Genomic DNA, 24,086 nt, shown 5'->3' on the forward strand with positions numbered 1-24,086 from the left:
AGGGCGAGAGCCGCGCGTGTCTCCGCGAAGCGGAAGACGTGCTAAATTTTACCACTACGCGGCGCTCACTAATTATCTTTTATTTCGTGCTAATGTAGTACGATGTACTCTCTCTCTCCTTCAGGCTCCGATGTCCCCACTCGACATCGAGCCTGGAGTTCAAAACCGTTGCTCGACAACGCTTACTTTGTTTGAACTTCAATTTTAACGATAAAAACAAGTCATACGACAGCTGACCGGGTTTTGCTGCTAGGATAACGGATTCTCCAACCGAAGGCAACCTTCAGTCGGTCACGTATGCCAACAAATCACGAATCTCGCGGACGAGCCAAATGCCCGTTATATAACCGCTTTTTAAACACCTTATAATTTTACTTCTCACAAGTTAGGAGTCTTTTTTTGGAACATAATTTTTATTGGTCGACAAAATGCTGTTGAAGATGGAACTGGGATAGAATTATTCTCCTATATTCACATAGAATTATATTTTTTTGTAGGCATTGCGCACAAGACTCATTTGTAATGGAACCATAGAAATTACAAAGTTTGCTGTATCAATAGTTTTACTATCTGTGAACACTTGTTTAGACATATTTTGGTTCGATGCACCGTCGCGTCGCAACCCCATGTAAACAGCACTGTTGTGTTAAGCAATCTGAAAATTGTGTTGTTTATCAGCACTTGAAATTCTATTTCAGTAACACTTTTACCAACTGTTACGTGTGCTAGATAGCACTCATTTTATCTTTTTTAAAACGCCTTATATATTGGGTGTATGTCTGCATTTTGTTGCTTGGATGTGAGAGGGTTGTGTATAATCACTGAATAACACACTACCCTTCAATTATTACCAACACTTTATTCGTAACATCGTGATACTCAATACTGCTCTTAACTACACGACAAGAGACAGTCAGTGACTGTCAGTGACAGTGACATATCTAGCCAGAGCTTCTTCAACTATTAATTTTTGTAGTAGCTTTCCTTTCGGAGAAAAAATATGTATCTTTAAGTTTATCACACATGTAGGGAAAAAAGATATCATTTTATTAACAATTGCTGATACATCCCATCGGCTCTGGGAACGTAAACTCATTTCTGTTGAAACTTGGAGTTCTTCCTGCCTATTATTGGTCACCATTTTGTGCACCTTCTTCCGTTTGGAGAACCTAATGGACTCCTTAAACAATTTTCTGGGCCGACTTCTGTTGTTGCTGCTTGTTGACGGCTGTACTTCTTCATTTATGTGAAAACTTGATAGTCCATTCTCAGGAATTCGTTGATTTGACAAGAATTTGTGTCTATTTTGTTGCAGATAACAAAATATAGAAATTTTATCTTGTATACTGTTGACGAACCGAACGATGTTCGTAGCAACTCGTTATTTCGCGAAATTAATGTTGAAATAACTGGTTCAACGCTATCACGAACGCTTGATAGAGGGACGAAAAACTAAGTCGCGAAACCCCTCGGTTGTACTTCCTCGAAGTCTCGAATCGTTTCTCCTCGTCTCAGCTCTTCTTCCCCCGATTCGCGCGTTCGGGGGTGTCAAAGTTTTTGGGCGTTGACGAAAGCTCGCAATCGATTTGTCTATCGACCTGAGGAAGGAGGATCCCTAGTCGCTCCGATAGGGGTGGAACGGCTCCTCCTGGTCACTCCGCGGCAGTGGTGGTGGAGGAACCTCTCCCTCAGGTCGAAGGTTCGCGAAGATTGGGAAGGAAGAACGAGCCCCCGAATAACGCGGCTCGAACGGGCCCACGCGAGTGCTTTCCAGATGTTTTTATGGCGGTATTGTCCCGCGAGTCGGCGTCAACCCTCCGATAATTCGAACGGACGATGAGTTGGCGTAACGGTACCGACTGCGGGGCAATACAGCCTTCGATGGTTATAACTCGGAAGGAACACGCCGCTCGACGAAAGCACGAAATTGTTTTATGAATTGCCAGATGTGGAACTTTCGAACGGACGACTCAATAGACAAATTGTCTAAATGAATCTCGGATTCTCACATCTGGCAACAATAAACAACGATTGCCTCGCCGAACGGAACATTACTTCATTCTTTATTACACTATAGTAAATGTTGGATGTGTTTTTCTTCGATGGCAATTGGAAAACTCACATCTATGGATCATAGATCAACATTTGAAAGCATATCTGAATCAGATCCTTTATTTCCAACGTGTCTTGGAGAAACTCACTTATGATATCGAATATTCGTAGACGATAAAAGTTGATTTTTCGTTAAAAGAATTGACTGTAGGGTCTTTGTTGAGTAGACAAACCTTTAGAATCTTGAACCTGTTTTCTTCAACACCTTGTATATGTATGTTTCTCATTCAGTGATATTGTTAGGAAGTGCCAACACAGAAATTTCTATTCTTATTGTTAGAACCCATATTAATGTACTATTGGACTAAGGTTGGGATAATTCGAGAAAGGTCATTTCCTTTTCTTATATTTCTCTTCCGTCGTCAATGCTCCGTGACAACGTAGAGGAGGAAGAAGGTGATCGCCGATCTGCGTTGTTTATCCCGACTTAAGTTCTAACTATAGCGTTCCCCGGATGATGAAGCAATCATTTTTACGCAGGTTGAACTAATACAAAATCATTACTCAAAATTGCAAGTTCGAAACTTACAATAAAACTGGTTTGGACTTTGAGAATTAATTTTCTACATATTTTCGTTCATTGTAGTTGAATTTATGTCATCTTCCGCATAATTCTGGTCAAGAAAACATAAAGAATTATATGGTAAATTTTGTAAAAATTCAATGAGAAATGCTAAATTTCATTTTTGTTTTCAATGACTTTTTCTATCCTTGCTTCTATTTTTCGTACTCAAATGTTGAAACTGGTAAGTCTCCTGAAAGATAGTATCAATGTGGTAAAAGTTCTCACTCCTTCCAAATAAGAGATCTCTTTCAAAACTTTAAATTAGTAGATAATCCGGAGAACACTCTAGATCAAAGTACCACGAACGCTTTACAAAGAAAAATGAAAATGTATTTTACAAATATTAAGAAATGTTATACCTTAATGTCTGGATTCTTATCGCGAAGAGTAATTAGTCGATTGTACATTTCTGCATCTTTGTCACTTTCTTCCATGAGTAAATGGTTTTTCAAAGTAGCAAACGCATAAATTATATGCGTACAAAGCGTTGGATCAATATCTTCTGGCATAAACTTTCCAGCTCCTGGTCTTCTATGTGACCAATTCGTCAAGTAACAAATATATTGGGCCTCTCTTTCTGTAAATAAAAAACAAGTAAGACCACATGCATAAGGTATTAATACTTCTATCAGAGCATTAAGCTGTAGCTTCTTACGCAAATGTTTCCAACAAAGGTTTGTTTCTTTTACATTTTTTATTATAACAGAAAATATATTAACTCTCCTTTCCTTTTCTTTTCACCTATGCTAACTCCTTCATTATTTCATCACTCCTTCTCATTAACCATCACATAAGTAATGCAATAGATAGCTTTTAAGGAAATGTCGCAAAACTGACTGTGAATGAATTGAATCCACGAGACGAATGTCTATTTTCTTATTTAAAAGGCTGATGTCTCATTCAGATACGTTCATTGGCTGACGTTTACGTACTCATATACATAAAAGGCATACAACGATATAATATTATAACACACTGGATTACTCCCGTCAATATGAAATCTTCTTATACCGAACAAACAGCGACATTGGGCACTCACGTGAGTATGATATCAACTTAAAATACTGAGAAAACTGTTTCTTTCAGGCATAGTTGTAGGCCGCATTAATATCTACACTGTTTTGCTGTAATGTATCAATATCGCCGAATTGAACGTGAACGCCCGAAAATACCCACGATCGCTTGTGAGGGTATTCAAGGTCAACTGACTTCTACGCCAGAATAGGGAATAGTTAAAATAGTGGGAGTGACGCGTTTGCGTGTGTAGTAATCCACCACAGCTGAGAAGATATGATTCTTTCTGTTACAATAACTGACAATATCATGTTTCGTTTCGTTTGCACAGACTTAGAATGATTGTAAACTTGCTAGTTACATAAAATACTTTTACGAGCAGCTAACTCAAAAGAAAATACAGTATTACCTCTCATGTATCTTTTTATTTCCTTTTTTTTATTAAAAAATTACGGTTATTTAAATTACGATTTTGAATAGTATAACACAATCGTAGGTGATATACTCCTGCTTTGGAATTTTTGGGGTATACGCATATAAACGGGATTTACATTCATGAACTTATTTCACTAATAATGGGAGACTAGATGAAGATAATCTCAGCAATTATTTCAACTTTATGAAAGTCAAATGCGTCAGTTGAGAGCTTTTAAAGTTTATGTACTTCATTTCTGTTTTTTTTTTTTTTTTTTGTATTTTGGACTAAATTAAAATTGTTGTACAGAAATAGGACACGAAAACAACGTAAAAAAAGAAACGCGTTAACAAATAAATCTATGAAAGGCAGCAAGAAATCCTAGAAACAAGAGAGAAGCAATAGATGATGTAACTTCGCTGTCCTTTAATATTTTTTTCATTTCATTGAAGAATATGCTGACGTGAAAGGAATTGAATTGATGAATTGGGATGGGCCCAGAGATATAATTTTGCACTTGAAAATGATAGCCATCACATTTTGCAGTCTTTATGCTACAGCTCAGGACAAAGAGTAAATGGTATTATGCAAAACAGATGTAACTTTGAAATACTTCACGGCTAACCACAAGCAATTTTTCTTCACTACCACTAGATATTGTTGATCATATTTTCATGCATTTAATTACAAAAAAATAGTTTATAATTAGTTCATAGTTAATGAAATATCTTGTATTATGAAGACAATAGATTATTTAAGTAATCTAATGATTTTCACTTATTACAGTTGATTGGTTCAACTAAATAGAATATGAAAATTTAAGATATACAATTCAAAATAGTTACCATTCGGTGGGCTCTTAATGATGAGTTGTGTTGCTGTTTTCTGTACTTTCTTCGATTTATTAAGTATGTCCGTCACAGATATTTTGTACGGTTCTGGTTTTTTTATTATAGTTTCCGTAATTGTAGTAGCCACAGAACTCCAATCGACATCCTTCGCATTTGGACCTCTCGAAATTCCTAATAGTTCCTCCCTCATTGCACCAATCAAAGGATATCTCACATTTCCAGCACAAACAGTGCCATTAAAGTCATCCATATCAACTGTCCATACCATTGCACCACCGTAACCTTTGTTCTTTAACCAATCCATCTTAATGCGTATTGATTTTTCATCGTCGAAACCGACCCATTGCTCATTTTGCACCAAATACGGTACTTTCATTTCATCATCCCAGATGTATGCTGCGCCATTTTGAAGCATCTCGCAAATCTTTCTCAAAAGAGAAACAAAAGAATTTATACTTCGATTGGAACATTAAGATAATATTAATGATTTTAAACAAGCTTAACATTTTTGTATAAGTTATACGAACAAAAATAATGTGCAGCGCATTAAGGTAAGAGCTATTATGTCATTCTAGAATGTATACATATTCGCATATTCTGTACTCATTCTTTACTAATTATCAAGGGTAATATGGGTAGTATTGCGATATGCCGGGACAAAAGTAGGAGAGTAGGGGTATCGCCTACCATTTGACTGCATTGCTTACGGTACCAACACTCTTCTACTTTAGCCAGGCAAATCGCAATACTGGGTACGCAACTTGTTGTCTTGTATGTAGTGAAGATTTAAATGTATCAATTGAACTAGTCAAATAAAAGTACTGAAATAGGAAAAGACGAGAATCGGAGTTGCCGAAGAAACTCCCCTGTTCCCATTTTGAAGGAGCAGAAGGAAAGGAAGAAGGTAGTACGGTGGGTCGACATGGCTTCTTCCGTTCCTTTTACTCCACTGTCTTACCGTACTACTCTAAAACTTCTCTCAAATGGGAAAAAGGGAATTTCTCCGGTAACCCTGGTGAAAATGGAGGAAAAAGTGCAAAGTAGATGTCAGTGTAAAAGTGATATGATTAGAAGACTGAATAAAGACGCGATAAATAGAATAAGTGATATTGAAGTTGCGAAACAAGTAAATTAACATCATAATTTTATCTCTACATATTTTGAAATACAGCTTTGCCTAAACGTCAAGATCTATCGACTCGAAAATAAATACGATGTGCATCGTTATCTTCATCACTTTTTCTGTAGTTGCTGAGGCGAGATAGAAGAGTATGAAACGAATAAGAAGATATCGCTCATTTGCGATAAAAGTGACACAACTCAAAAAAGTACAAAAATATACCTCATGTTAAATCCCTCTATAGTCATAATTTATAAACCATCTTTTCTGAATTATGTCTGGTTTATCGCATAAAGCTGCTGTTAAAATGGATGCGTCCTCTGACGAATATGCCGGACTATTTATCGCACCAGGGAGACAATTTTAGACATATTCGACAGAATATTAGCTCGTTAGAAAACGTATACATCATAATAGTAGCCTAAGAGATATGTATTCAGTATTACTAATTTACTGTACGTGTTTGGAAAGAAGTCTTGCGGAAGGAATCTGCGATGAGTTTAATTTATCAGAGGAAAGGGAATCATAATAGAAAGGATCACAATATTAACTGTCCCTTGAAGATTTCTTTCCAGCCACAATAAGCAACAGCCACAACCCACGAAACCAGTATTGCGATATGTCAGGACAAGGTTTTTAGTGACGTCATACAGTAAAAAAGTATGGCATCGTAGGCAATGCATTCAAATATCGTGCAGTTCCCTCATTCTTCTACTCTATGACGTCACTAGAAGAGACTTATTTATGGCATATCTTAATATGTAAAACACAGCCGCCACTGATGCGATAACTGTGTCAGAAAAACACAGAATTAGTGAAGAACTACATACATAAAACTTATTCAAATTTAAATCGATTTCACTCATCTCATACCTATTTACCACATTTATTTAGTTATTGCGATTATAAATAATAATTATTTCAATGTTTATAAGTAATATATATACTGCTCGAAATTGTGCTCAAACTATTGATACATATAATGAGAAAATGATTCTTATTCTTAAGCTGTTAAAATTTATTCGTGATCCCGAATAAATTTTAAGCATTTTTACGTAATTTAAAGAGTATTTTGAACGAAATCACAAGTTGACTATGCTACATTGAACTTTTTTCTTTCGAATGAACCTTTTTCCAGTTAAAAATTTTCTCATATGTTACGTACGGAGAGTATTTTTCGTTACTCTCCCAAATATTCAAGTCTTTCCTTGTTAAAAGAAAACGCTCTAGCACTTTGGTTTTTCGTTATCTTAATAGGCGCGCGACTGCGAGCAGCTGAGTAGCAACCACAACGCCATACCCACCGTGTGAAATTTCATTATATGGAAATTTGTAACGAATTTCCACTTATTTTTTGGCCTATATAAACCTCAGGATTTTAGCACTAACGGGTTCAGAACAGTATCGTCACATTGACAGTCAAGTTCGTCAAAGTTGTTTACTCTTCAGTTAGATCGGGCTTCCCTTTCGTGTCTACAGTCTAATCTCATAGATTCCGCGAGTCGGCATAAATTCTATCTGGCAATTTCTACGACTACTCTATAAATCCCCGCATCACCAGTGCGTTAACACCGAGCATTAAAATTATATACTTTACATGTGAACACTACACTATACACCTGTACGTAAAGAATGATTTTAGAATATACGAAAGTATTCCTTCCACTTTGACCAGATTGCTTTGAAACCTACAATTACCATAAGCGATCACATTCGAAGTGGACAGATCCCCCACGATAGAGCTTAGCCACTCAAGATGTATCAGTTAATAATTAACAAGTTACGAGACTTACTAACATTTCCGGCGGCTCTCTGATTCCACATCAGATTCGTCCGCATACCTTTATTCCAAGGAAAACTGTATCCAACCTAGTGGCTCCTCGATTTATTCGAGTTCGTCCACGAAAGTTAACCTATCCAACGGCTATCTGATTTTACATCAAATTCGTTTGCATCCTACAGCTACCTATAACATCAGGTTCGTCCGTACATTATCGAATCATTTTACAGCACCCTGATTTTGCATCAAGTTCATCTATTTGAATTTGCCAATCTCCTTAACAGTACCTCAATTTATTCTGAATTCGTCTGTGAAGCTGATCCTAGTGACTCCCTGATTACGCATCAGGTGCGTTCACGAAACTTAGCAAGCACATCTATTCTTAGAGGCTCCCTGGTTTTACATCAGGTGCGTCCTCATCTACAATAATCCCAACGGCTCACTGATCTCACATGTGTTTTGTCCGTTGTACCAACTAACATTTCAACCGCTATATTCTTTGGAAATATATCTATCCTCGCAGGCCTCTCGCGCTGTTCGCGTCCCGTCTCGTAACACATATAAGGACGAAAAGTTGGAGGGCATCAATCCATGCCTCACTATTGCTTTTTGCTATGTTATCGATAAAACAGAGTAAAACACGTGACAAATTTAGTCAGACTTCTACGAACGAGATGGTACCTAATTGGGAGGGCTGCTGATGTAAAATCTGAATCTGTTATACCCAAATTGGCGACGTGTGTCATTGAAAATTTCCCCCTCCATTATACACACTATGGAACTAGCTGCGTGCACGTAAGCTCAGCGTGTTGGACCATTTCGGACAGCTTCAAAAATGAAAGGGAAGGCGAATCTAAAGTGAACCTTACTCTCTCGCTCCTGATAACAAAATGTTGCCCAAGGCAAGCGGCACGAACCATGCGTGACTTTTTTCAATTCTTTTAAATTGCATATAACAGTCTTTGACAAATATTGTAATTTCTTTGTACAAGTTTTCACTCATAAAAACATATTTAACACACACACACACATATATAATTTGAACTTTTTTCTACTTTTTTCTTTGTGTTTTATCGAGGAATTTCCACTGCGTAGATGTAGAGTCGGAATCGCTAACGCAACGTTTCCGTGTGTATGCGACGTATTGCATTTGTTTTTTTACGTATTGTGTGTAGTTGCATGTGTTGGAAGCATCGGCTGGCTGCTTTCAGGGTGCAACAAAAATGTTGTAGTTCCTTCAAAGGAGTAATTCAGGGGGTGATTTGAAACAACTTTTTCCTTATCAAAAATGTTAGATAAGGCTTCGTTAACGAATTATTAACGAAAAACACCGGCCAATGAGAGCGCGAGTTTGCCACCCGAACGGCTGCGGTAGCGTTGAGTACGCGCTAGGCGCTACGGTTGTACTTCGAACAAGAAAGTCGGCATGCATCGAAGGAAATAGTGTTAGTATGAAAATTGAAAGCGACATAACAAATAATACCAAGTCCTTTTTTTCTTTATCACTTGAAGTCAGTAATTAATTAAAATCGAGGAAAACTACGTGCAACATAAAAATACAAATACGCAGTTTTTTTGTTTAAGGAGAATCAAGAATAATAATTAATTACTGGATGTGAGAGGACAAGGAATACGTAAATTTGCTATTCGCATAACGTATAAACGAAAAAGCAATGCAACAAAAAAAAAGAATGAACCGAGAATTGGAGAATAATTAGAGAATTAACATTGAAGATAAAAATGTCGAAAAATGCAATTCACGTGTAGTTTGTAAACCTGTGTCACTGGGTCACTATACCGATCCTGGTCATCGACCGTCTAAATGGTTTGTGGTAGGGTAGAATTTTTCCAAAGAGAAAAATTCAATTCCTCATTTAACATTCTTGCTAAGGAAAAAATTTCAACTTTTGTTTTTTTCGTTTTTTCAACAAAAACTTCCAAGGAACTACAACATTTCTGTTACAATCTGTATACACAATATGTACATATTTTAAAGGAAAATTCAAATATATTCTTTAGACACGTATTTATGAATAAAAAGTTGTATAAAATAACTGCAGCATTTGTCAAAGAATTCTACATGCAATTTGTATCGTATGCAATATCTGTCACTTAGAAAAAAATCATCACCCACAGCTACCTAACAGTCTTCATTGAGAATGTTATTCATAATTTCCAAAGATATGTATATAAACTTGTTTTAATCGTTCATAAAAATACGCATAGAGATATTCTGTAGGTAATACAGTAATGTTGCGGACGAGAGCCGCTCTCGGGTCTGGTCGCGACTCTCGTCCGCGACTGGTAGTCGATTCGGCTTCCTTTGCTCTCGGTCGCCGAGATAATTGGTACACGACCGGAGAAGCAAAAAAAAGGGTCTCGCTCGAGCTCGATGCCCGAAATCAATGACGTCAGAAAAGACAAGGATACCATTAGGGATTTAATAGGAAAAATTGAAGTTCCTTATTTGCAAACAGATTTTCACGCAAGTAACACCAATCGATTCCTTGTGCTCTCCCGATAAAAATGATATCAAATACGACATGATTCCTATTATTTATAATAAAGATATTTAAATAATAAAGGTTGGAACTGTGCGACGGTTACGGAGAATCGTCAAAGTTACTTTTCTATCAGTTCTTTAGGAGCTAAAAATGACATAAACAGAATTTATGTATATTATATTTAATCGATGTCGGAAAGAAGATATTAAAAATAAAAAATTAAAAATTTCTAAACATTTAAAACGGAACTTATATACATACTTTTTGTATTACGCTTTCATTTTCTTAATAATTTCAGTCATTAAATAATTAAACACAAAAATATGACGGAATACATAATAGGGAGTTAGCCATACGACGAGAGCCGCGTTCGTCGAATCGAATACCACTCGCGAGCGAGAGTCGCGCTCGGGTCTAGTCGTGCCTTAGAATCGACTACCATTCACAGACGAGAGCAGCGCTCGGGACTGGTCGTGCTTAAAATCGACTACCACTCACGGACGAGAGTCGCGCCCGGGTCTGTTTACGAGCATGACCTTTCGTTCTACAAACCAAGTTTTATGTATCTTTGTTAAAAATAATCGGAATCATGTCGTGTTTGACATCATTTTAATCGGGAGAGCATAAGGAATCGATTGGTGTTACTTGCGTGAAAATCCGTTTGCGAATAAGAAACTTCAATTTTTCCTATTTAAATCCCTAATGCTATCGTTGTTTTTTATCACGTCCTTGTTCTCGGGCGTCGAGCTCGAACGCGATGGTTCCAAGAATTGGTTTCTCGGCGGCACGTATCAAACGAGGTAGTGGGGATAAACCATGGCTCTCGTCCGTGTAGACGAAACGGCTCTCGTCCGCAACATTACTGTACTATTCCTGTAACAAAAACTGTAACAGCCGATACAGACCTGTCAATCTCGAAAAGTCACGTGATTATCCTACCTCCTCAAACGAAATATAGGCAAAGTCGTGTAAGGAAAATAAAAAAAACACTATTTAGTTAAAAACAGTTATTATAAACAAAAACGGTAAAAAAAAATAAAATTTTTCCCCTAGCACTTTTGAAAAAATATAGCTTTCTCCACACTGTACTTGTATAACAAGAATGACTGAGAACAATAATAGTATATGTTTATAACATATAATAAATGCTGCAAAATCATGCTTCAAGATTTGTTCTACCGTGATACAGCGTATAATATAATCCTTCGTTTTTATTATTTGCATCATTGTAGGTTTTAATTGCTTATACCTGGCAGTGTACAGAAACCAAGAATCTATCCCATCCAACATTGATTCTATACACATTTCTCAGTTGTTATATATTAGCGTAGGGTAAATGTCCCACATTACTGTCAGTGTCACTTGAATTATTTTACTTAATAGCGAAGTAATATATAGAGAATTACGAGTAAAAGAAATGCTAATACAAAATTTGGACTTCGTTTTAGGTAACAGCATAAAAACATTGTATATTTATTTATGTTTATATTTAAAAATAAATATTAGAAAGGAAATATGCTGTTATTCGTCTTACATCTGATCCACAAAATGAATTTTTAATATACCTAAGAATAATTTCAATAATACAATGATCAAAAGAGTGATTTTTATCTGTTAACTTATAATAATTAACGACAATAGCAATGGGGACGATATTTTTTTGTTTGTTCATATCACTGCCGTCAGTAGTCGGTACAACATGTATGCTGTGCATGGTCGTGTACGCATAAATTTTTATCTGCCTTCATCTAACGTTTAATTTAGCAATTTTTTTATATTGTAAGCAGCATTTTATAACTATCTAGTACTTGTACTCGTAAGTTGTTTAAATTCATTAATTGTTTCTGTTATTTAATATTTATTGACCTATAACAGGGATTATCTATAATTGGGTCTTTGTGTCAATAGTAGGGACTGCCAGTCATTGTGCCATAATCAGTGAAACTGATACTTATTGGGTGACAGGTATACAGACATGATGATTTTTCAACTGACAATAATAGAAACATTGCACTTCTTTGTATATTTTCAATTAATTAATTATTAATATATTACATTCGATGTACAGTATGTCCCACGAAATCCTGGACAGTCGATTATTTGCTAACCTATTAAAGATACGAAAAAAGTTTTTATATGAAATTGAATGGCAAGAGGGGGCTGATTTATTGGCCGTAACAATTTTTTTTTATCATTATTGTTTACAGAGATATGAAAGTTAAGTTTGATTTTTTAAATGGGATTATGTATATTTTTTTTGATCAATAGATAGTACGTTTCAAGACGAATTCAGCAAATATTAATGTATATACCTTTTTTCAAATAGTTTTTAAGATATTACGCGTAAAAGTTTACTGATTTTCGATTTACTGAGTTTACTGAAATTGTTACGGCCAATAAATCAGCCCCCTCTTGCCATTCAATTTCATATAAAAACTTTTTTCGTATCTTTAATAGGTTAGCAAATAATCGACTGTCCAGGATTTCGTGGGACATACTGTATATACAAATTTTCATTCGTAAAAGAGATATTAAGCAATATTATGCTTCAAATTGCAACGATGTATAGATTAAAGAACTCATAATATAATTAAATAGAGTTACGCGATAAGCTTAACGTGGCAGTAATTGAGACGTCTACCCTAGTCATTTTAAAAAAACAACGCTAAATGAGAACGTTGAAACACAGAAATAGGATAACTATCGCGAACTGTTTGCAGGTCACGAAATCTGTAATGTTGCAAATTAAAAGCCGCACATTCCAGAGAACTCCTTTAAAATGTCAGAGAATAGATGCAAATGTTATTCAGGCATTTTAGATATGTATCTCGCTCCACAAAGTATGAAAGGTAAGTGTATTGCAGAGTAAAATTATTTAAAGTAAGAGTTTGGAAATACCTCATAATAAGCAAGGAAACCAGATTCCTTGGTATATTCACCAGCCTTTCCACCGCCACTAGCAGGTGAATGAATTCGGAAATTTGAAGGATTCGACAGAGTAAAGGATCGACCATAAGTTGGCATGCCGATTATTAATTTTTCTTTAGGCGCACCTAAGCGTGTCCACATTGAGGCAGCGTTATCTACACTAAGTTGCTTTTGCCACTCAGAATCCAATGATGAGGCATACAGGGGTGCATTATGTCCTGTTTCTCTTTCCCATTTTCCGTGAAAGTCGTATGCCATTAAGTTGATGAAATCTAAATAACTAATATAATCAAGTAAACAAATATCATGTTCAGATATGGCTGTGATGCTTACTTTTTCTTGTAAAAAATTGGAAGTTAACTGTTAATTATCGCATTATGTTCTGTAAACTTGAAAATGTTACCTAGCAACAGCAGGAACATCGTATCCACTCTTAACATTATCAGGACCAACCGGCACAGCGGCAGTTAAAAGAAGTCTTGGCATTTTCTTTTCTTGAGCCTCTGCTTCAAACGCTTCACGAAGCTCTGCAAAAAAGTATTATTACGATTTCATATATGAACTTTATTATTGAACATCTTATTGACTGAAGATTTTGTGTAAAAGCTTCAATTATCTTTAATCGCATAGAAAAGAAATATGTATAAAATATAAAAGTACGATGAAAATATTAGTACATTAATGATGTACATGATCACACAAAGAATCAGTATGTCTTCGTCTTTATATACGAACTTATAAATGCTTGACATCAAAGTAGACTGAAAAAGTTCAGACGAGTTTGGACAGTATCCCGATACTTGCATGATCTGAAATCGTTCCAAGATTCCAAATACCGCAATGTTCCGTTTATTAAAATATATAGGGTATTCAACAATAGGTAAAAGAAAATTTAGTCACTAATTCTTAATGTCGAAATACACAGAAAAAGATTGAGTTTGGGTCTTTGTTTGTTAATTAAAAGTATCTGTCATAACCACTGACATAAGGCAGCGATCGTTTCACACGGACGCGGTGAAATTCTATGGTGCGCTTCTCTCGCTAGTGAACAAGGGTTGTTCTGAAATTATAGACCATGATGATAATGCAAACCACCCCCACATTCCAGACACCTGAAATCGCCAATGAACTTCTTACTGCTTCCTACTACTACTCGAGAGTACATACTATTAAGGGAACCATTGGAACTAGTGGGGGCGCATCGCAGTCCCAATACCCAACGCCCAATTCAACACCCAACGACAATTCCAGTTTCCTCTGTACTACTACTTTGATGCTACATCCAGATTGTTTATCTACTATCGAGCAGAAACACTCGCAGGTTTACCTGAGCCCGCTCTTGAGCACTTGATTTCCATAAGTGTGTACAGGATCGAACACCATGAACACCACGAATAGCACGAATACGTATCCGAAACTCGTTCGTACTGTTCGTGGTACGTACAAATATGAAAGGTTCCCAGACGATCGTCTAGCTCCAGGTGGTACCGGCTTTGTTATTCGACACGTGGTGGGCCATTTACAAATACTTCACTTTACTTTCGCAGTATTAATAGTAAGAAAGAATCGTATTTATTTATTTGGAGACACGACAAACGATATTATGTCTTGAGGATGTTGTTCTGGATTTGTCCTATATGATTGCTTTCAGGAATTTAAGTAGCAAGCGGCCGTGCTCGAGAGCAGATGAATAATCTGGACGTAGCATAACATGAACATTTCCTCACTGGGCATGATTTCAAAACAACCTACAGTAGACTCAAAGGCAGTACCGCAGTGTAACGTCCCTAAAGCGATGCTACGTTGTCCATGGAAGAGCGGCTTTCCGATGGACGAAAAGTGGGGTTCGTGTGGCGTGCGGTTAAGGAGTTAAAATCCAAAGCTTAGATCTTTCTTGACATTAATTTATTCAGTAAAACCCTATTCTAATTCTAACGTAAATACAATACTAATGCCTATTCTAATTCGTTAAATATTTATAAGAACAAATAAGGTTAATTATTATCTACAGACGAGGTTATGTTGATCGTAATCGTTATGCGATATACTTCGCGAGAGTTAGGTTATGTGTCTATGATTAAAATTCGTGAATAGAAATTAGGTTACGTGTCTAAGCTTTTACATTCGTGTACAAGAGTAATTATGCTGTTATTAATTAATCCGTATTAATTGCGGTAGAGGATCCTCTGTATTAGACGATACGCAGTGTAAGTGTGTGTGTGTGTGTGCAATAGATCTTGTCTCGTATGCCCTGGTCGCTGCCGAAGTTATAGATGGCTATAACCTAAGAGCGGTCTCAAGGTTTCATGAAACATATAATCTTTGCTTGATTGCCTAAGCATCCGTAAGCCCTTCGTTATCTTTTCTACATCAGTCGCTACCTTAGAGAAAAGACTCTTCAGGAGCGGTCTTACAAATGCGTCCGACTTAGAACGGCTTCTAGCGCTTGTTGGCAAGCGATTCGTCTGCTTACGGCAAGCACGAACTCTATATTAAAGGAGCATCAATTACTATTTGGTAGAACGGTCGCTACCCCTAAAGGAGCGGTCTCGATCTTTAGTATCTCAGCTACCTCCAAGATGTCGCCCGTACTGCACTTGCTTAGAATCGTCGTAGTGCACCTGTCATAAAGCTACTCAAGATTGAACCTGTAAAGGAGCATCGAATACTCTTGATCTCTGGAAAACGGTCGCTACCCCTAAAGGAGCGGTCTCGATCTCACTGGACGAGTATCTCAGCTGCCTCCCAGATCTTCGTCTATTCGCAACTTGATGCCAGAGAGAAGTGTCCTCCTGCTGCTTTCGCAGCTCCTTTTATACTCGCCAGTCGGAGTTCGCACATGCGCAGTTGTTCTAATTCTAATGGCGCTCTTATTCTAATAGTGGCTGTTTTAATATGAAAACGTACGAAATATGCTATACTTATATGAGAATGTAATTAAAATCTATAATATATAATGTGTGTCGTAATACAAAAATGTTTATTAGTAATTGGATAACAGAATACGCGCTATTATACAGTTATAAGATAGAAATAGAAAGAGATAGATATGTTTACAATAAGATGGAGAGAGACAGCGATAGTAGAGAGAGATAGAGTGAAATAGGAAGAGACAGAGACAGAGTCGTGGGGCGTTACAGCAGCCTAAACACCTTGGCAATAACACCATACTTAAACAATGTGTTTTTGCAACAAACTTCCATTTTTATTTCATGTATACACGCACACAGCCATTTTTATAGGAACGAAATCAGTCAGTACTCGTGAAAGGCTTCTCCGTGGCTCACATGTACAAACCTGGAGCTATCACTGTAGTATTTAGGTGGCAGTATTACCCTTGGGTTCACTAGCGAAAGAATTACCCTGTATAACACTCAAGTCGAGAGTCGGGACCAGCCATCAGGGCCGGGAAGATCACCTGCTTCCATGTTGCGTGGTGCATTACGATAACATATTCACGATATATGTATTGTGTAAATGTGAGAAAGCTAGAGGGACCAGGAGAGGTCCATCTAACTTCACCTCCGGCCACCATCCATCTCCCTCTTTACACGATCCACTGCCGATCTTCGTCACTTCTTGCAGCTAACACGGATAATACATGTGACGGCAGGTAGATGTGTAGGACTTTTGAACTGGAATGGGAACCTACACCCCAATCAGACCCACATTCCTTGACTTATGCTTCTCGCGTGGACACTACCTCTTAGACAGAAGGATAAGCGCGAGAGGAGAAAGTATCTTTCATCGACCTATGTCGCTGATCTCGACTTCAGAGGAGGACAGCGGCTATAACAATCACTGTTCCTCATACTTTGATTATTACCACGAGTTGAATGCTAGCAGCAGTATGGGATATGCTGGGACATGTCTTCCCGTGACGTCATACAATAGAATAGTGGGTGGTAGTGCACAGTATTTGACTGGATTGCCTGGGGTATTCCTCAATTTTTAAATACTTATAATCAATAGTTAAGATAATATAATAATTATCTTGACATATAAAATCATCCCTCAAATTTTTTCCTATGTCGTCGAACACCCTACATACTCGCGGGAATTGTTGCGGAATTGTAATTTCTTATTTTCTAACTTACCTTTTAATAGAAGAACGTAGTTCTTTTTATCGTCTCCTCCTTTTGGATATTCCCAGTCGATATCAAGTCCATCGAAATTTCGATCTCGTAAATATGGTATGGCGCTATAGATAAATGTTTGTCGAGCGAATCTTGTTGCGGAAACATCTTTGAACTTTTGAGTGCCAAATGACCAACCACCTAATTCAAAATTATTTCAAATTATTATAAATGACAATATCATAGTTTTTAATACAACTTAATTGAAGCGAAATCTAAAAAGAAGGTGAGAATTAATACATTTACATATATGTAGGTATGTATTGACATATTCAATGCAGCTCATACGGCTACCACAAAACAGAAAACAAGGGACTACACTTCTAGACAAAAGGATAGCACGCCACATTAGTATCTGAGTTCCAATTCATTTTGTGATTCACTGTGCACTTAGACTATTTTTATTGGTAAATTCTTATGAATAAAACATTGATGTTGACATTTGATATAACTGTATTTATAAGAGTATAAATATTAAAGCAAATGTGTCAGTGAAACAAAGTGATAGCACCTTCATTTATGAAATCGTATACACAAAAAAATGTACTAGTTTTACTTAAATTTTAGTATTTGGTGAAACTCTATATTTTAAAATGCAATTATCCGTTTCCTTACTAGTTTATTTTATTTTTGTACTTTTTTTTCAAAATTGTTACTGTCTTTTAAGACGAATTTACACTTTTTCCACATTGAATATTTCTTAGCGGATAATCCATCCACAGCAAATGCATTATCCGCAACTTTTTTTTTTTTTTTTTCTTTTGAGAATTCGATTTCTACAACTAGGGCTTCGTTTGCTTTGACGCAACCCACTACTTTTGTAATATGTTTAACCGTATTTTGAACTTATCTTTTCACTTTACTGAGATTCGGAACATCTTTGCTATCAGTCTGTATACAGTGATGGCCTCGATGTGATGGAGAGCAATTTGTTCCAGTCAGATCGAAAGCGTATAGCGATGGAAAACCACAAGGTCAGCATAAAGATGCCATTGTTCTAATTTGAAAAATTCGAAGCATGGTTCTACTAAATCGAAGCCCAACTCAAGATTAGTTGGGTCACGGTAGAGAATACGAAATTTAATTACTTAGCGTCTTAATTAGAACCCAGGTATGTGGGAAACATTTGTGACCTCATTAGTGATAAATCCGTTATCAACAAATATACGTTGGCCAAGGAGAAGCTTCTAACGTTGTTTAGAAACAGTGAAAACAAAAGAATCAAATAACTGATCACTGGAACAGAACTGAATGATAGGAAACTCAGTCAGTTATTACAAAAAATGAAAATTTTTGCAACAACTCTATTTGGTCTGAAGGCAACCTTGTAACGTGCGAGGAAGCCGCGAACTTTTCACTCGCGAACTCCCCACTCGCGAACTCTCCACGCATGGGACGCAGCTAGTCACCGTCGCGGTCGGAAGGTGGCACCGTGAAACTCGCAAGACAATTCGCGACACCGCGACGATATAAGACGCTGTGAGAGCGCTAAACGAAGAGATATTTCAAGAAAACGGGTTTTTGACAGTTTTCCCTGGTAATATACATAACCAATTAATCAAATATTATTCTTCCAGAAATTCCATATAACGTCAAAAAAACGGGTTATAAGGCGGAAATCTCTTCTAGGTACCGTGAAAATTCAATCACCGTAATAAAATAAAAAAAGAAAAGAAGAATTAAACTAAACGAAGAGAACGTGTTACAGCTACCGTAACGAATACACAGCGGACCTATAGCAAGCGCTAACTAAAGTACGCACTGTATGTGGATCTCTCTCTGCTGATTCCCTTCCATTGCGCTATTGTACCGCGGAGCCAGCCGCTCCGACATCTGTCGACCGGGAGTCTGGACTCCACCGCTAACTGGGAACACCCGCCTGACCACCGTAAGCGAGGAACAGGGGTTCCCCTCAGACCGACATTCTAGTAGTAGCAACGGCTTCTGTTTCACATTCCAAGTAGAAGCATCTGGCCTCTACCTCGAGTTCCGTCGCCCAGTAAGTATAATAGACTTTACAGTATAATATAACTGCCTGACTTCTTTGATTCGCCTATTGAACCCGATATCCGACAGAATTGCCCCCCCCCCCCCCCCCCCCCCCCCCCTCTGGCGACCACGTCTGATGTGGCCTCACAACACAATAGCACAAATGGTGTATGGGAAAACCAGTAAACTTTCGGGAGAATTTTTTTGACAATTCCAACATGTCAATAACACCAGAAACATTTTTTTGTAAATAACAAAAGTGTTGGTGCGTTTACGAGAACGTGGCGAGACCCTCGCGAGACTGCCTAAATATAGCCCCCCACCTATGATCGAGTGACAAATCAGAAATCAATTAAGATTGATTGGTCACATTGATAACGGCGGGGATTTTGGCTCGCGACTGGTATAAATACGCGAGATCCGCGATCCATATAAATATAAGGCAATTCGCGATCATCGCAGAGTAGAGTCGAGAGTCGAGTCGAATCCTAGTCCGTAGTCCGAGCAGAATCGGAATCCGAATCGAGTCGGAGTAAGGGAGTGTGAGAGAGAGAGAGAGTATGGCAGAGATTGTCAATACGCGGAGTATTAAGAGAAACCGTGTGGAAACAAATAGTGTTTAGTTGCCTTCATCGGGACTCTGAATCTCTCTACCCCTTTATCCTCTCTCCCTTACAAAAGCAAATGAAATCATTGAAGCCAAATTGCATGAAAGACAGATTGGGCTGAAATGTATTTGTGCATAAAGATTTAAGTACATGTGTTCACATCATTCGTAAGGATAGATAAAATAAGAAAACCATTGGGGCCAATATACGATGGACACTTCAAAGTAATAAAGAAAAAAGAAAAATTCTTTATAATAGGAGGACAGGGTAAAATCGCATGCATCCCAATCAATAGAAACCTGAAACATAATGGCACGAGAAGCAACTAACAAAATGAGTGGGATACAAAAAGAAACCGAAAATCCAAAGACATTGCGAGTAGAAAGACCAATACAATCACCGATACGGTTGAATAGTAATATAAAGTCATTTTTTTAAATGTAACTAAAAATATTTTTATTTAATTTCAATTTTAAGTACTCATTATTCATCTTGTACTATATACAACCAAAGACTATATTGTTACGAACAGTCGGTACACCGCCACTATCTACTGGTGTTCGCGAGAAAAGAACACTCTAGTATCGAAAAAGATCGATACAAGTGACAGCTTGACAACTGTCAGTCTTCGATTTAACTACGTCTACGAATGTTCATGTACGCAACTATGACCCAAACTATGCTCTACATAAATGTGAACAAACCCCTATATGTAAAGTTATATTGTTTTTTGAATCTCTCCACGAAACTGACGCGTAATGTCGTATTATGAAATGCGGAAGACTCGACTCGCAACAATATGTATCGTACCTTAGTTACAGGTGGGGAAGTAATGTAGTGGTGTGACAATGACGAGAACGAGGTTGTGAAAGACTGCGAATAGAAGGGTGAGAGTCGCTGAGAGTGTGTGTATGAGGATACTCAACCGATGGCGGGTATGCGGTTTTGTTTGGTTACGTGGTTACGTGCGGACGTAACCCCTACCCTGGGCAGACAGATATTTGGAAATATAGCAGTGCAATGCATATATGTATATTCCTAAATGTACGTCTTGAGTTGATTCCTGTGAAGATAATTAACCCATAAGATACAACAGAACCATCAACCGACATTCATCTTATGGAAATCTAATCGAGAAAACAGCATATAGGTATGCGGAAAGAACAGGTATAGAAAGAAAATGGTACAATACGAAAAAAATAGCAGAATAACAGCGTAGAGCATGAGGGTCACCTAGGACACTAACACAACACCGGAGGCGTTAATTAGCGTAAATGTTCAATGATGCGTTTGGGAAGTCTAGAGTATAGAGAAGTGCGTCTATAGTTCGGGAAATATATGTACGTAAGCCGGTGAAGACCGCCTTCTGCTTTCGTGTTTGGCCTTTCTCCACATTGCTGTGCATGAGTACTTCTTTGCGTGCACTACGGTACATACATGCAATACGTGCCATGAGCAACGCATGTAGCGTGTGTATGTGTTGCAGCACGCGTGTTCAGACAACTAACGTGGAGAGAGATCAAGTGCGAGAGGAGAAGGTGGCCTTTAGCGACCTACGTCACTTACCCAAATTTTAGTACATGCATCGCCCTCTTGATTAAAATAATATGCAATACTGTGCAAATCGGATTTTTTGTTAACGAAGTTGACCTGAAGTTGTGATAAATTGCATTGAATCCTTTGACCGGACACATTGAAGTAGAATTAAATTGTTCGCCGGCATGAAAGGTATAGTAAGTATGGAATACTTGAAATAAAGGTGTGTTGCTACATTGTATCAAATAATATTCACGAAACCTGTCTGTGCTTGTTAAATATTGACTGTATGCTACATTTTAAAATCCATATATGCTTCTTCAAGATTTTATTACGGTCAATATCAGGAAGAAAAGAACGTATTATCGACTATTATAAAAACAAATAAAACAATACTTATAATATAGCCTTGATGTACGTCTTTCAATGAATCTTTCCTAATCTGAAAACTACAGAATATTCATGACAGACGTGTGTGGTGATTTTATACTGACAGTAATCCATGTATATGTTTAAATGTATAATTTATTCATTGTATTGTTGAAAACTCGAATCCAAATTACTATTTTTCAAAACTATACACACATTCTGTGTCAGAATCTCTATCGCAAGAATTTTCAATCTCAATTATACTTTTATAAGAAAACATCACAACTGCATTATTAATTACTATTGCACGAAAAAGTACTAACCAATTGGATGTAGTTAAAGCATTGAAAAGAAAGAAAGTTTATGAATAGCATACTTCGCCAACTGTAGTAAGTATATCGAACTTAAACGAATCTAGTCGCACCGACACTCTCTATCTTTTTCTTACACGACAGCCATTGAATAAGAGAAACAGAAATAAAGAGTATCGATGCGGTTAGAATTCTTCTTGTTTACATCTATTAATAAAATTAAATCTATGAGTAAATGTTTTTGGAAGACATCTTTTTTTAATCTCTTTATTTTAAGCGTAGTGATATACTTTTGTGCCACACATGACCGATGCCGTAGTTTTCATAACAAAGGAGGCAGTACAAACTTAATCTAAATTATACAGGGTGGAAATTATAAGGCGTTACAGACGAATATCTCCAAAAATACTGATTACACGAAAAAATGTTTGAGATGAAAGTTGGTATATCATATGGTGAGATTTTTATTTTTTCCGGTAGACGTGCAAAGGTGAAGTAAAGGTCACGAGCATTTTTTCAAACGAAACCATACTTTTATTTTTTGCTAGTATTGTAGCTTATTTTCAAACGAATTTGAAAACTATCTACAGAAGGTCATTCCAGGTAAAACTTGTAGGGAAATGCCGAAAAGGTGATTAGAATAAATGTATTGATAATTTAAGGTGATTGCATTTTATTTGTACTTTAGTAAGTGTTCAAAATGATTACCTTGTACTTCAATGCATTTAAAAATGCTTTGTTCAATTTATTTCCGAAAAATAACTTGATTTTCGCTTTACAAGTTTATTGTGTATTCACTTCATTCACACGTTTCGTGCCTTTAAACTTTCGCACTAAAACAATAACATGTGTTCAATATCAGCAATACTAACAATAAGAACAACATTAAAGTTATTATCAATACAACGAAAACAAACATATTTATGTATTATTATGTTCTTCTACAAGGTAGTAAGTTTACTTTCATCACTATTCGTGCTAAGTTATCCTCCACTGAACGGTAGTATTTTGTAAATTGGTTGTAAAAATGGAAAGATTTCAAAATTCTTTTGATTAGTTTATTTTAATTTGTATGCACTACGCTACTCATATCAACCGTTTAAATCGCATATGGCATTTAAAAGACTAGAACAGCGTTTTCTCCGTTTCGGTACTGTGCAAGTGAAAAGAAATCAATCTCAAAATGTAGATACGGATAATGTTGTTACTGATGTATTAGCACTGGTTAACGTGGATTTTCATGCAAGCAGTAGACAAATTGCTTCTGTAGATAGTTTTCAACTTTGTCTTAAAATAAGCTATAATATTAGCAAAAAATAAAAGTATGGTTTCATTTGAAAAAATAGTCGTGACCTTCACCTCACCTTTGCGCGTCCATCGTGAACAATAAAAATCCCACCATATGATATTTCCTTCGGTGCTGAACAACTTTCATCTGAAACATTTTTGCGTATTATCAATATTTTTGGAGATATTCATCTGTAACGCTTTATAATTTCCACCCTGTGTAATGTTCGAAACAGCGATGCTCAAGTATCTCTGAAGCGAATGCGAGCGGTTGAAAATACCCGGGATCGCTCGCGAGCCGTTTCAAGGCTGACTTGATAGCAGAGTAGGGAGCCGACACTAGTAAAAACTACTCTAGGACCATTCTCCGATGACTGGGGAACCAGCATAGGTGAGGTTACGCGTGAGCGATTTCAGGTATTATCATGTGCTCGCAGGTAGTTCTACTGAGCACCGTTGATCTAGAGTAATCAATGAAGAAAAAATAAAAATCAGAATAGATAATTGTTAATTTACATTTAAGACTTACCAATTGCGAGAAGAATCTTTAAAGAAGGATTG

At 37.0% G+C, this 24,086-nt stretch overlaps 1 protein-coding gene across 2 annotated transcripts in view; it reads right to left on the reverse strand.

Annotated features, from left to right (window-relative positions):
- Cht7 (chitinase 7) overlaps positions 1–18,165 on the reverse strand; it is a 46,845-nt gene extending 28,680 nt beyond the window's left edge. Inside the window, exons 1-6 of one of the 2 annotated variants that reach the window (XM_076390174.1) lie at positions 18,041–18,165; positions 17,387–17,566; positions 13,693–13,816; positions 13,260–13,569; positions 4,952–5,381; positions 3,037–3,254 (exon numbers count right to left, since the gene is read on the reverse strand). In XM_076390174.1, the coding sequence (XP_076246289.1) occupies positions 3,037–3,254; positions 4,952–5,381; positions 13,260–13,569; positions 13,693–13,775 (1,041 nt within the window). In that variant the 5' untranslated portion in view covers positions 13,776–13,816; positions 17,387–17,566; positions 18,041–18,165. Of the gene's footprint in view, positions 1–3,036; positions 3,255–4,951; positions 5,382–8,912; positions 8,968–13,259; positions 13,570–13,692; positions 13,817–17,386; positions 17,567–18,040 lie in introns of those variants that run through there. The other variant, XM_076390175.1, reaches the window with a different exon arrangement.
- Positions 18,166–24,086: the final 5,921 nt, after the last annotated feature.

Source organism: Calliopsis andreniformis, unplaced genomic scaffold (assembly GCF_051401765.1).
Source record: "Calliopsis andreniformis isolate RMS-2024a unplaced genomic scaffold, iyCalAndr_principal scaffold0001, whole genome shotgun sequence".
Classification (NCBI taxonomy): domain Eukaryota; kingdom Metazoa; phylum Arthropoda; class Insecta; order Hymenoptera; family Andrenidae; genus Calliopsis; species Calliopsis andreniformis.